A 14,758-nucleotide genomic window follows, 5' to 3' on the forward strand; every position below is an offset into this window, starting at 1 on the left:
ATATATACACTACCAAATGTAGAATAGTTAGCTAGTGGGAAGCAGCCGCATAGCACAGGGAGTCTCTCTAGGGATCTCCTTGCTTTCACCTTCACTCTTGTACAGCTAGAGTGAACATGTTAAAACACAAGCTAGACCTCACTCCTGCTCAAAGCTCTCCAGTGGTTTCCCGTCTCAGTGTAAAAGCCAAAGTCTTTACAGTGGCCCAGAAAGCCCTGTACAGTCTGACTGCTGACATTGCTCCTTCTTTCTTAGTCTTGCTCCCTCTTTTGCAGCCACATTGCCCTCCCTGCCATTCCTTAAACCTGACAGGCACACCCTTATGCAGGGCCGCTGAGCTGCACTTGCTATTCTCTCTGCCTGGAATAGTCTCTGCCAAATACCTTATGACTTCCTACCCCTCCCCCATCATCAGTTCTTTAGTCAAATGTACCTTCTCAGTATGAAGTTCTCTGATGAGCCTACTTAAAATTGCAGGTCTCTTCTGTCCTACCCTCTTCCCTGCTTTATTTTTTCCCACAGGGATGAAGTGCCTCCGTATCCAACACGCTGTACATTTTATGCATTTCTGTTGTTTATTGACTATCTCCTCCTCTGAGATATAAACTCTGTGATGGCAGAGATTTCTTTTTTTTAATCTGTTTGGTCCACATTTGCATTCTCATTGCATAGTAAGCCACCAGTAAATATTTTTTGAATGAATTTGTGAGTGAATGAATATCATCTTCAATAAATATTCAGCAGATGAACACTTGCCGTAATACCAATTTTGTATTACTCTATCAGCCATTGTATTAATTATACAAAGGCTAAATGGTTAAAATCCACATGCACTCTAGGGCATTAAGTGTTTGCTCGAGCAGATTTTCTTTCTTTGGCCTTCTGACTTAAGCTATTTGCTGGGCCTAAGTAAGCCAGTTTATCATCTTTCAGACTTCAACTGCTACTTCAGTGTCATTAAATTTCCAAATCTATTTATCTTTAGCCTCATGTCCATTCCTGATTTGCATTTGTATTCCCCAAAACTTACTGTATATTTTCATTTTGTTATTTATACTTCAAAATCAACATGTTACCGAATTGGTCAACTAGACACATGCCAGGGTCCTAGCCCCAAGCCAAGACCCCTTGTCTCGGCCAGGGAAGTTGTTTTTCCAATCAGATTCACGCAGCCAACAACAAATGCTGAGACTGGAACAGTACAAGCTTTATTCAATAGCCAAAGAATAGAGAAGCAGGGACCTAGTTCACAAATCAACTTCTCAACGCAATTCGGGCGGAGACACCAAATATATGGGAAGGTTGAGGTAAAAGCAAGGGAATTGGAAAAAAATGGGAGGAATATTCATGAGTTATCCAAGAACAGGGGTGTGGTTTGGAATGATGCAACACTCCTTTTCAGTCTTTGTATGGGCTTTTGGGGTTGTTGTCATGGCAATGGTGGATGTGTCATTTAGCATACTAATGTGTTACAATGAGCGTATAATGAGCCTCAAGGTCTACTGAAAGTCGAATCTTCCACCATCTTGGGCATAGATGGTTCTAACTAGTTCTTGTTTTTTTTTTTCTTTTTGCAGCTTCCTCCTGAAACTTAGAATATAATTGAATATAATTATATAAGAATATAAGAATAATTGGTTTCTATTCGAGGGAGGGGCCACGGTAGGATCTGGCACAACAGCCTTGGTAACAGAAATGCAAATTTACCCAAATGCTCATGTTGACCTCAAATAAAATTGACACACACCAAAACTGTTCTTTCTCTCTCTTTCTCTTTTTTAATGTTAGTGATTTGCTTCACCAGCAACTCAGATGGCCAGGTTAGAAATGGTGGAGCCTCCCTTATTTCTTTCCACTTCATGTTTCCCTTATGCAGTTCATCTCCATGTGCTGTAGGTTTTACCCCTGATTTTCTCTCCAATAAATCTCTCCTTTTCCATGTTTTCAGGTCTTTGATTAGGGTTTGTGTGATTTCTTAAGTGGTTTTTCTGATTACAGCTCTTCTAATTCATTATTTGTATTATTGCCAACTTTACATTTCAGAACACCCCTAGTGAAACCATGCAACTCAGATTGGGACTTGAACCCACGGTCTTTTAACTGAGATCACACACCTGGTCTCAGGAATTAATGAAGCTCAGGTTCTTGATGTCTTGTCCCAGAAGGAATTCAGTGAGAGACAAAGTGATCCACTTCTTACCTAAGAAGTGGATTTATTTAGAGAGAAACACACTCCGCAGACAGAGTGTGGGACATCTCAGAAGGCAAGAGATGGCACCAGGGTATGGGGGTTGTCAGCTTTTATAGGGGTGGGTAATTTCACAGGCTGAGTGGGAGGAGTATTCCATCTATTTTGGGAAAGGAGTGGGGATTTCTAGGAATTAGGCCACCGCCCACTTTTTGACCTTTACGGTATGCCTTGGAACTGTCATGGCGCCTGTGGGTGTGTCATTTTGCTTGCTGATGTGTTACAATGAGCTCAAGCTCTAGCCATATATACTGAGGCTCAAGGTCTAGCCATCTTGGATCTATTTGGTTCTAATCAGTTTATGTCATGTCCTCAAGCTATGTCATTCCTTTAAAGGTTGTGCCCTGCCCCCCTTCCCTCCTGTTTCACTAGAACCTTCAAGGAAAATGTTCAAATTCATTAATATGTCATAAGATAGTTTAACCTCTAGATTAGAGAGAAATTTTATTGATAATCCTTAATGCATTAATCCAATTATCCAAGCTCCTGGGAATCACTTTATATGGCAGACTATATCCATGTGAGTGGTAAACCCAAAATGAGCCCAAATGAGCAGCCTTACTAATCCTTAGAGTCTAGTAGGAGTTCACAGATTTGGGAGTAGAATGGAGGCTTTTTGGAGGAAATGATAAGTTTACAGAAAGAATAAACAAACATAGAAGAAAAACAGATAATAGTACACTTGAGAAATTGAAATTACTTATAAACATATCAAATGTTTTTAGATATATAAAGATGATTTCAGGTTCTTTAAACTTCCTTTGGGAGGGGTGTGAAGTAAGAAGAGAAGAAATGAAAATATAATCATTATAGTGCACGCATGTTCTTTTCTGTCTGTCTGGAACAGGAATGCTAGTGATAGACCCTTAGAAAGTGAGTCCACATCTTTATGAAAATATCTCTTGTTTCATTTCTGACACACTTGCTTGTGACTAGCATTTTTAAGTAGGGCATACTATGAATTCCAAAGAGATACACACTTAGTCAACTATATCAAGGGAATGAACCAAGAAGGAAATATGCTTCTTTGTTACCCTTATTAGTCACTTTATGGTTTGTACTTTCAATAAATTAATTTGCATCTTACAATCTGAAGCTTACAGAGCAAATATTATGCCCTTACTACACACAAGGCAACTAAGGTCCTCAAAGATGTAGTGATGTGGTCAGGATCACAAAGCTAGTAAAAAATTCATTTACTCCTCTTGCCATTAACATATGAGATAGTTATCAAGTCTGAACTTTAATACTATGGCAGGATTAGTTATAACTAATTTTAGCAAACATCATTAAATGAAGAGAGTTGTGTCTTGGTCTGGAACTCACAGTTCATTCTTTTTTAGTATATATGGCAGCATTCCAAAGGACCTCTACAAAAATCAGTTTAGTCCCATGTTTTCTCTTTCTATTAGTATTTTCTAGTTGTACCTAACTATGTTGCTACACTTACATTCTATCATGAGCTCCTTGAGAACAGTGATTAGTTGATATTCATCTTTGTCTTTCTGACACTATATTTCTGCCATTCAGACAGACAGGGCTCAATAAACATTTATTACATTGAATGTTTGAAATTCACATGCAGGAAAAATGCCCAGTGCCTAAGTGCTGTTTATTTTCCTCTTATCACTAAATCTCTGCATTATTTTCTGCTTTTTTGTATCCTATAAACACCTACAGTGACTGGCCAGGGAAATTTCCTTTATTACGAGCTATGAACTTTGTCTTTTTAAATTCAAAATTGGCAAACACTCTGAAGACACCATTATAATCTTAATATATTTCTCTTAGAAATGTGAGAAATATTCAGAGCAAAGTGTTCACATATTCAGAGGTTATAAAATACAGCCCTTGATTCTAGCCAATAGGTATTCACTTTGGGGAGTAAAGAAGAGACTGGAAGAATCGGGGAAGAGGAAAAACAAATAAATTGCATGTGGGTAAGAGAAAACTTTTTTTAATTTCTGCAGCTGTGAGCCCAAGACAGAGTATAAAAGATAGACAGCACTATTATTTTGTAATATAATTCTAACAAGGAGCATTTTTAAAAGATTTCTTTATACAGCAACATGTGTATATTTTGTGGCAAAGATGTTATTTCAAAAAAGAAATGAATGTGTTCAGTTTTGCTTTCCCTATTTTTCATGGATTAAGAAAAGCATCCCCCGGAATTCCCTGGCGGTCCACTGGTTAGGACTCGGTGCTTTCACTGCGGGAAGCCGAGTTCAATCCCCGTTGGGGAACTAAGATCCCTCAAGCCTCAAGGCGCGGCCAAAATAAAAAATGGCATTCCCCTCGCCCCCACCCCAACCATTATCATTCCTCTCATCCAGCCTTGAGTTAAATATTTACCGATTTGCCAGAAGACACCACCTTTCATAAGCAGATTTCAGGCTATTGTATAAGGTGGAATCCAAAACTCAAATGAATGTCAATTTCACCTCACTTTGCCTCTGGGAACTGTGGAGTCACTTAATCTTTAGGCCTTCGTTTTACTTTTTTTAATATATTGAAACGGGAGGAAGGCAGATGATTGCCAAGATGCTTTCTAGCTTTGCTGCTCTAAGAACTTTTCCTTGTGTTTTTCTTGATTCCTCAGTCAGGGCTTCTGACACTTTGATCAGCCTCCGGGACAGGCTGCCCTGGACAACGGGAGTTGTTAGCTCCTGAGGCTTGGGGCGACCACATTTTGAGGGCAGGGACAAATCACTCTCGGAGTGTGAGACTGTAGGCGGTGATCCCTTCCAGTTCTGGATTTAGGAAGCCCCCTTCACCTCACCCCACCCCGCATTCCCTTACAACCCTGAGGCTCCAATTTCGCGACTGAAATTGAACAGGGGGCTGGTTGGGTCACGTGACGGATCAGGTGCCCACTGGGTCCGCCCCGCTTCCTTCCGGCATAAATTCTGGCCGCACCTCCCCTCCCTCCGCACGTGGCGTCTCTGCTTTTGTGCCCCGCGCTCCCCGGGCCTCGCCGCCTGCAGCCATGGCACCCGGCCAGCTCGGTGAGCCCCTTGGCGCCCTGGAGGTGCCGCGCCATCGGCATCCGTGCCCCGCGGCGCCCTCACCCCGGCAATGGCGGCGGCGGCGGCCGGGCGGGAGCTGCGGGGGCCCCGCAGGGTGGGAGGCGGCGCCGCGGTCTGCTAGGCCCCGGCCCGCGGTAGTGCGGTTCGCTGGCGGCAGACCCGGCCCCGGGTCAAGGTCTGGGTAGTGAGGGCCTTGAGATTCCCGACTGCTCACGCCCTCACCCCGGCCTTGAGGAATATAATGTGTACAGCGAGTGATGAGAAATGTTTTTTGTTTCAGCTTTATTTAGTGTCTCTGACAAAACCGGCCTTGTGGAATTTGCCAGGAACCTATCTTCTGTGGGTTTGCATCTGATCGCTTCTGGAGGGACTGCAAAAGCTCTGAGAGATGCTGGTCTGGCAGTCAGGTAAGGCACAACTTGCTTTCTAAGTTAAGTCCAATCAGAACGTAGTGTGATGACGTTGACCAGAAAGTAATGTATTCCAAGCACTGAGTAAAATAACGTTGTTTCCTCCTCCCAGCCAGGCTGTGAGATTGGTAAACTACTAACCACCTTTGTGGAAGAGGAAGATGAGGCCCAGAGAAATTTAGTAACTTCTGTTCATATTTACAGAGTAAGGAGTTGGGACCCCCAAAGTCCTCATTTCAGAGCCCTCCTTAGCCACAACAGATTAATTTAGGTGGACTGTCTGTTGGGCAAGAAGGAAGCTGTGATTTGCAAGATGCATATGCTCTGTTTTAACCGGCTCTTTAGTGAAACTGTTGACATCATTAAAATTCAACTCTGAAGATCCAGTCTCTCTTCCCTTAGCATCTCTGGTAACCATGTTCAACATGTTGATGTGTTTCCCTCCAGTGTTTTTATAAGTATATATATTTTTTATTTCATAGCTCATACAGAAGATAGATGGTCTTTCTTCTTGCTTTTTTCACATATTGTGGGTTTTTAAAAATTTGCTTGTAAATTCTGGCAGAGAGGATTCAGGTCAGTTTGGTGATATGGATCGATATTTAAATGTTGTCTTTTATGTGTCCCTTTGTCATGTTTTGTGATTATCTTTTTCCAGCTTACTTTTTCTTTTCATGTATTGAGTAAAATGTTTTTAAATTTACATAGATCAGTCCTTTGTTCAGTGTTTTGAAAGCATTCCTCACATACTTAATTTGGGTACTTCTTTTATTAAAGTGCTCAAACTTTTGCTTGGAATTTGTATTTGCATAGTGTTAACCAGTTATTCTAATACCAACACCACTTTACTACACAATCTTTTATTGCCCCACTCATTTACTTTGCTGTCTTTATGCTTGTTTAATCGTAAAAATAAATCCTTGCTTTCTCTTTAGTCTGTTTCTGAGATAAGAATATTAATACTTTGTTGTATATTGCCAAATTACTTGTGAGTTGGATTTATTTCTTAATATTTCATTAGTATGGCTTATGATTCATTTTCTGAATTCTGAAAATCCAGACTCTGAAAAAATGTTGGAAGATGCTTTGGAATGGTGTAAAATGTAAAATGACAACTCAGCAGAAGCACTAGCAATATTCTGTTTATGTGTTTTCAGAGATGTCTCTGAGGTAACTGGATTTCCTGAAATGTTAGGGGGGCGTGTGAAAACCTTGCATCCTGCAGTCCATGCTGGTAAGTGGTTGATATCTTCAGTTTAAAACAATCATTGAGCATATGGGGAGGGAGAAGGGTAAGATGTGACGAAGTGAGAGAGTGGCAGGGACATATATACACTACCAAACGTAGGGTGGATAGCGAGTGGGAAGCAGCCGCATAGCACTGGGAGATCAGCTAGGTGGTTTGTGACCACCTAGAGGGGTGGGATAGGGAGGGTGGGAGGGAGGGAGACACAAGTGGGAAGAGATATGGGAACACATGTATATGTATAACTGATTCACTTTGTTGTAAAGCAGAAACTAACACACCATTGTAAAGCAATTAAACTCCAATAAAGATGTTAAAAAAAAAAAAAAATCAGTGGTTTTCAGTTACTTTGTAGAATATACAAAGGAATAAGGAAAAAGGCAGGTCATAGCTCAAAAAAAAATTATCTGTGAGGTTATACTGGTTTTGTCACATGTGCTGCTAAAGTTCATAATACATTAGAACCTGTTTAAAATCTGGTTTGCTTTATTACTTGATGGATTCCTCTGCCTGCTATTAGTCTTGGCCTGATAAATAAGTAAGAGTGTGATATTTCCTGCTGGAGTTAATGAAAATACTTAGATTTTAGAGTGTGAAAAAATTTGTATGATGATTCCAAACTTAGAATAAAGCATCACAGTGTAACTGACTTTCAAAGGAGTTCTTTCAAAATGCTTCACTATTTATGGGAGTACATGGAGTGATGGAACTGACAACAGTTATATGAAAATTCCTTTTATGTTTTGTTGCTCAAGGAAAAGGGAATCAGGAACTGATGCAAACAATTTTTAAGTATACCCACTAATCTGAGATTTGTACTGTCTGGTATTCTTAATTAGGCAATGCTAGGGGTTTTAACTTGATTGATGGGATCATGTTGGAAAGAAGTATGTTATTATTTGTTTTTTGAACCTAATACTCTAACTTTTGTTTAAATTAGGCATCTTGGCTCGTAATATCCCAGAAGATAGTGCTGACATGGCCAGACTTGATTTCAGTCTTATAAGGTAAAAATTCAAAGTTGAACTTTTAATACATTAGGGATCAAAGACAAAGAAGCCAAATCTGGTGTCTCTTTTTAAAGATCAAGGTTAGCATTAGGTTTAGTTTCCTGATCACTAACTATAAACATTTTTTAAGGACCTTTGTGACGTTGTATGTGGGTAAGCATTTTGATTTTGCCAAATTTATATTACTAAAATACATAATTATGCTTAAACAACCTTTGCTTTTTTAGGAAGTTGTGATCTAAATTGTACATATAAGTAACTTAGTTATTTGCATAATGATATTCACTGTTTCTTTTTAATACATATGTATAACAGCTTTATTCAGCTTAATTCATGTACCATACAATTCCCCAATTTAAAGTAGATAATTCAGTAGTTTAGTAATTTAGTATCTTTAGAGTTGTACAATTATTACCACAGTTAATGTTAGAGTATATTCATCACCCCACCTCCCACCCTGACCCTCCCCCCCAAAAAACTCTACCCGTTAACTTTCATTCCCTCCAACAACCTAGGCAACCACCAGTCTATTTTCTGTCTGTGGATTTACACGAACATTGCATATCAGTGTAATTGTATAATATATGGTCCTCTGTGACTAGCTTCTTAGCATGTTTTCAAGGTTCATCCATGTTACAGCATATATCAATTCACTTTTTTATTGCTGAAAAGTAATTTATTGTGTGGATATACTCCCATTTATCAGTTCATCAGTTGATGGATATTTGGATTGTTTGCACTTTGGGATGTTATGAATAATGCAGCTATGGACATGCATGTACAAATTTTTGTGTGCACATATATTTTCATTTCTCTTGGGTATATACCTGGGAATGGAATTTCTTGGTCATCTGGTAACTGTTTAAACTTTTGAGGAGCTGCCAGACTATTTTCCAAAGTGCTTCATCGGTTTACATTCCCAGTGGCAGTGTACAAAAGTTCTTCTACATACTCAGCAACATTTGTTATTGATTTTTTTGATTCTAACCACCCTATGATGTGGCATCTCATTGTGATTATGATTCGCATTTCCTAATGAGGTTGCGTATCTTTTCATGAGCATAAGCCATTTGTATACCTTTGGAGAAATGTCTGTTCAGATGCCCATTTTAATTGAGTTACTTATTTTTTATTATTGAGTTGTAAGAATTCATTTTATCCCATTCTGTGGATTGTTTTCACTTTCTTAATGGTATCCTTTGACCATCATAAAAGTTTTAAATTTTGGTAATGTCCAACTTACCTATATTTCTTCTTTTGTTGCCTGTGCCTTTGGTGTTATTTCTAAGAAACCATTTCATAATTCAAAACAATGAAGATTTATGCCTATGTTTTCTTTTAAGAGTTTTTTAGGTTTAGCTTTTATGCTTAGGTCTTTGATTCCTTTTAAACTACTTTTTTTATATGTGGGTGGGAGGTAGGGGTCCAGCTTTATTTAGTATGTGGCTATCCAGTTGTCTCAGCATCATTTGTGGGAGAGACTATTCTTTCCCCATTGAATGATCTTGGTACACTTGATCTATACGTCCTTTACGCCAGCACCACGCCATTATCTTTGCGGTAAATTGTGAAAGTGATAAGTGCGAGTCTTCCAGCTTTGTTCTTCTTTTTCAAGATTGTTTTGGGTATTCAGGGTCCCTTGCATTTCCATATGAATTTTAGGGTCAGCTTGCCCATTTCTGCAAAAAGGGGCATTGGAATTTTTGTAGGGATTATCTTGAATCTGTAGATCAATTGGGGGAATATTGCCATCCTAACAATATTAAGTCTTCCAGTCCATAAACATGGGATCTCTTTCTAAAGATTTTTAAAAATTTCTTTCAACATTGTTTTGTACTTTTTAAGATACGAGTCATATACTTTTGTTAAATTTGTTCTTAAATTTGTTTGTTTTTGTTTTTGATGCTATTGTTAAGTAGAACTGTTTTCTTAATTTTACTTTTGGATTGTTCCTCGCTAGTGTGTATAAGTTCAATTGATTATATCCTACACAACCCTCCTGCTGAACTCATTTACTGATTAGTGCTGACTTTTCTGTGTGAATTCCTTAGGATTTTCTATATGCAAGATCATGTCACCTGCTAATAGAGATAGCATCACTTTTTTCCAATCTTGGTGCCTTTTATTTCATTTTCTTTGCTAATTGACCAGGCTAGAACCTTCAGTACAGGGTTGAGTGGAAGTGGTGAAAGTGGACATCCTTGTCTTGTTCCTGATCTTAGGGGAGAGCTTTCAGTCTTTCACCTTGAAGTATGTTAGCTGTGGGTGTTTTTTTAAAAATATCCTTTATCGTGTTGGGCAAGTTCTAGTCTTAATTTTTGAGTGTTTTCATCATGAATGAGTTCAGTTTTATCAGATGCTTTCTGTGCATCTATTGAGATAATCAGGTGGTTTTTGTCCTTTATTTTATTGACATAGCTATTACAATAATTGACTTTTAGTTATTAAATCAACCTTACAGTCGTGGGATAAACCATACTTTGCTGTGGTGTGTACTTCTTTTTATATTTTACTGGATTCAATTTGGTATTATGTTAAGGACTTTTTGGTCCATATTCATAAGATACTGTTCTGGGTTTTTTTTGGCGACATTTTGTCTGGTTTTAGTATCAGGCATTGGGAAGTGTTGCCCACCACCCGCCCTTCTGCTTTTCTTTTTTTGTTAGTTTTTACCACTTGTGCTTATTTCACTGGGGAACCTGCCCACATATCTCCGCACATTGCAGCCCTAGGGGTGGATCTCTGTTTCACTGGTGGTGAATTTTAGATCAGGTCTGTCCTTTAAATTACTCTTTTGTCCTTTTACCATTATTGTGTATGACATTTCTGAAGACAAAACAAATATTTCCCCTTTAGAATGACCTATCATTTTTCATTATTTTACACAATCCACTGGAATTAGAGTGTAAAATCCAATGTCATAGATAATGGTGATCACATTCCAAATTGAGGATATTATCGGTAGCCTTGTATTTTATTTCAGTTAAAATTTTGTTTTTAAATTTTAATGGCTTGATAGGACAGTGGGTAGCTAAGGTTACCCAAGCAGCAACATTGCAATATGATTTGGAGGGAATAATGTGTATTGAGAACATTTGCTGACTACAGCCCCTTCTGTATACCTATGCTCTTGAAAATGTGGGAGGTCCTGATGTTTCAAAGTAACTTTAGAACTTTAAAACATCAGGCTCACAGTTGATATTTTGGGTCTTAAGGGGTTTGGTCATGTTAACAGCTACTGACTGAGGTATGTAAACCACGGAAGTTTGAGTTTTTAGTGACAGCTGAATTCCTCTTTGTTTTTAGAGTTGTTGTTTGTAATCTGTATCCCTTTGCAAAGACGGTGGCTTCTCCGGCTGTAACTGTTGAAGTGGCTATTGAGCAAATTGATATTGGTAAGTCAGAAGAACCATATTTGAAGACTACTGGAGGAGACACTTCTTTACACTGTAAACAAGATGATTCTTGGATGTTACCCTATTGAGGGCCTAGCAAATAGTCACTGCCCCCAGATTGTGTTCTGGGATGACCGATTCATCGATATTTTCTGAGCTCTTTCTCTGTTGAGAGATTCCTCTGGCTTAGTTTTCTCTTATTTTTAAGGCAAGAATTATAGTAGAAGTAAGTATGCGTACAGTGACTTGATTTGAAAGAGGTGAAACTGATACGAAAATGCAAATCGTCTTTTGTTCTTTAAAGGGGGAGTAACCCTGCTGAGAGCGGCAGCCAAAAACCACACTCGAGTGACAGTAGTGTGTGAACCAGAGGACTATGCGGCTGTGTCCTCAGAGATGCAGGGCTCCGACAGCAAAGACACATCTTTGGAGACAAGACGCCAGTTAGCCTTGAAGGTGTGGACACGCTTTTATCTAGTGCGGTGTTTGCAAAACCAACAGTACTCAGTTCTCACCAGATTACATCACCCTCCAGGGTTCTGCTTGGAGCTGCTATCCTTTTGTTATAAATGCAGAGACCAACTATCAGAGAGGTAGTCTGTCAAAAGATTGAAAGAGAAATGGAAAGGGAATAATTCTTTGTGCTATTTGTTATTATTTGGTGTCTTTCCTGCACAGGCATGTGTGCGGGCTGTGGGGTGTAGTTTGCTATATACTACTTATAACCATTTTTACCTCACTTTCAGAAATACTGGGGGTATTTTCACAAATCTTGACTCCTATTCTAGGCTTTCACTCATACGGCACAATATGATGAAGCAATTTCAGATTACTTCAGGAAAGAATATAGTAAAGGAATATCTCAGATGCCGTTGAGGTATGGAATGAACCCTCATCAAACTCCTGCCCAGTTATATACCCTGAAGCCCAAGCTCCCAATCGCAGGTAAAAGCTGAGCGTTATGTGGCACAGTTTGCCGTGTCTGGATGTGTGTGTCTTTCTCTCTATTGTATCAGAGGTGATTCACTTTTTAGAAGATAAAGTAAATTACATAGTACCTCTTATAGCTGCCTGAAGTTTGAGCTGACAGTGGGACTTGTGAACAAAAAATATTGAGATAATCCAGGGTTCTGGAGAGAAGTCAAGTTGAAGATACAGATTTGAATGTCTGGTGTGTAGATGGTTTTGAAGATGTAGGACAGGATGGGATGGCTGAATTTTGGAGAAGACGGTCAAGACCAAACCTTGACGTGGCAGTGGAGAACCATCAGAGAAGAACCTATAGAGTTTCAACCAGTCGGAATGCTGCTGAGAGCAGTGGCTATTTGATTGGGGAATGTTACAAACACACAGTTTCCTTGGAATGATGGATCTGGAGGCCCAGTTAAAATGGGCCAAAATAGGAATGTGAGGTTAGGAAAGAAGAATGATAAAGATAATTCTTTGAACAGAGAAATTAGGGCTTAAGTATTTGTAAAGTTATGAGAGGGGTTTTACAGTTTTTGGTTCTGTTTTGTTGTTAAGATGGACTATTTAATGAGCAAGCATGTCCTACTCCCTGGTAGAAGGGAAGAGTGGGTCCAGCGGGCAGAGGAGAGAGTTGTAGGTGTGAAGACTTCGGAGGGTTGAAGTTGGTGGGGGGCTGCCCTGGGTGAGAGCACGGACAGCTTCCTTCAGGCACTGAGAAGACAAGCTCAGAGCACACATTGGTAGATTGGTGCTGTTTACTCCCTCTTACCAGCGGAGAGAGGGGAGGAGAGAGAAGCAGTGCAGGAAGTTTAAGGAGCATTTAAAATACTCTTTTTTTGCTCTTGACAGTCGGTAAGTTCTATTACTACTTTGCTTCAGATATATTTTGAATCTTTTCTAATACTGCCCAAGCCCGTATACTCAGCTCCAGAGTTGTGTGTGTGTGTGTGTGTGTGTGTGTGTGTGTGTGTGAGAGAGAGAGAGAGAGAGAGAGAGAGAGAGAGAGAGGGAGTGATGTTAATGACTGGTTTTCTTGTGATTGGAAACGAGAAGAGTTCTGTTTTGTTTCAACTGTTTAATAGATTAAACAACTTTAAACATTTCTCTATAGCACTTTCTCTTGTGTCTAAAGAGTTGTTACTGTCTTTGGTAATTGAATAATTTAAAGGGGTTATTCTAACTAACTGAAATGTTTCAGAAGCCAAGTTTTCTCCCACTTACCACAATTAGTCTAAACTATAAAAAAAGGGAGATGCGTGAGTTTTATAAAAGATGTCTCATTTAATTTTTTTCATGTTGTATGTCCTGTAGGATATTTTACTTTGTTGTTTACTGTTTATTGCCTATTTTGTTTCTTCTATGCCTCTCACATAAGCTCCATGAGAACAGTAATTTTTTTTTTTTTTTTTGGCTCAAGGGAACTTTATTTCCAAGTAGTCTTATTAAAAAGAGCAGGTTTATTTGTTTATTTTTAATTAATTTTTTTTTTTTTTTTTTTTTTGGCCACACCGCATGGCATGTGGGATCTTGGTTCTCCAGCCAGGGATCGAACCCATGCCCCTGCAGTGGAAGGGCAGAGGCTTAACCACTGAACCATCAGGGAAGTCCCCTAAAAAGAGCAGTTTTAGATTTACAGAAAAATTTCCCAGAAGTACAAAGAATTCTCATATGTCCCCCTTCCCCCAGTTTCCCCTGTTAACAACTTTGCATTAGTGCGGTACATCTGTTACAATTAATGAATCAGTATTGGTTCATTATTATTAACTAAGATCCATAGTTTAGATTCAGAATATGTTGTACATTCTGCGTGTTTGGGCAAATGTATAATGTATTCACCATGATATTTTCTTACATAATAGTTTTACCACCCTAAAAACTCCTCCCCTTCCACCCCCCTAACCCCTAGCAACCACTGATCTTTTCACTGTCTCTATACTTTTGCTGTGTTCCAGGATCATATAGTTGGAAACATACAGTATATAGGCTTTTCAGCAATATGCATTTAAGTTTCAAGTTTCCTCCTGTATCTTTTGGTAGCTTATTACCTCTTATTGCTGAATAATATTTCCTTGTGTGTGGCTGTACCACAGTTTATCCATTCACCTTTTGAAGACATCAAGAATGTAAGGATGCTGTTTGACAGTTTATGAATAAAGCTGTTATAAACACTTGTGTACATGTTTTTGTGTAGACACAAGGTTTCAACTCATTTGGGTAAATACCTATTATTTTCTGTTTTATAATTCTGTTGCGCATTTTGTTTCCTTTCTAACTCTACCTGTAAGCTCCATGATGACAGTAATTTGGGTTTGTTTGTTTTTAATTCAAAGAGCGTTTTATTGTTTGGAAGAAGTATAGAGCAACAGATTAATATTTGAATTTTTTTAAATTTTAATTTAATTTATTTTTTTATACAGCAGGTTCTTATTAGTTATCCATTTTATACATATTAGT

The 14,758-nt window shown here is 38.8% G+C and overlaps 1 protein-coding gene across 2 annotated transcripts in view; it reads left to right on the forward strand.

Annotated features, from left to right (window-relative positions):
- Positions 1 to 4,882: 4,882 nt before the first annotated feature.
- Positions 4,883 to 14,758, forward strand: part of ATIC (5-aminoimidazole-4-carboxamide ribonucleotide formyltransferase/IMP cyclohydrolase) — a 40,084-nt gene continuing 30,208 nt past the window's right edge. Inside the window, exons 1-7 of one of the 2 annotated variants that reach the window (XM_059052793.2) lie at positions 4,883 to 5,253; positions 5,555 to 5,681; positions 6,842 to 6,918; positions 7,871 to 7,937; positions 11,247 to 11,335; positions 11,640 to 11,791; positions 12,124 to 12,280. In XM_059052793.2, coding sequence (XP_058908776.1) covers positions 5,235 to 5,253; positions 5,555 to 5,681; positions 6,842 to 6,918; positions 7,871 to 7,937; positions 11,247 to 11,335; positions 11,640 to 11,791; positions 12,124 to 12,280 — 688 coding nt within the window. In that variant the 5' untranslated portion in view covers positions 4,883 to 5,234. The remainder of the gene's footprint in view (positions 5,254 to 5,554; positions 5,682 to 6,841; positions 6,919 to 7,870; positions 7,938 to 11,246; positions 11,336 to 11,639; positions 11,792 to 12,123; positions 12,281 to 14,758) is intronic. The other variant, XM_067026825.1, reaches the window with a different exon arrangement.

Source organism: Kogia breviceps, chromosome 2, assembly GCF_026419965.1.
Source record: "Kogia breviceps isolate mKogBre1 chromosome 2, mKogBre1 haplotype 1, whole genome shotgun sequence".
Classification (NCBI taxonomy): domain Eukaryota; kingdom Metazoa; phylum Chordata; class Mammalia; order Artiodactyla; family Physeteridae; genus Kogia; species Kogia breviceps.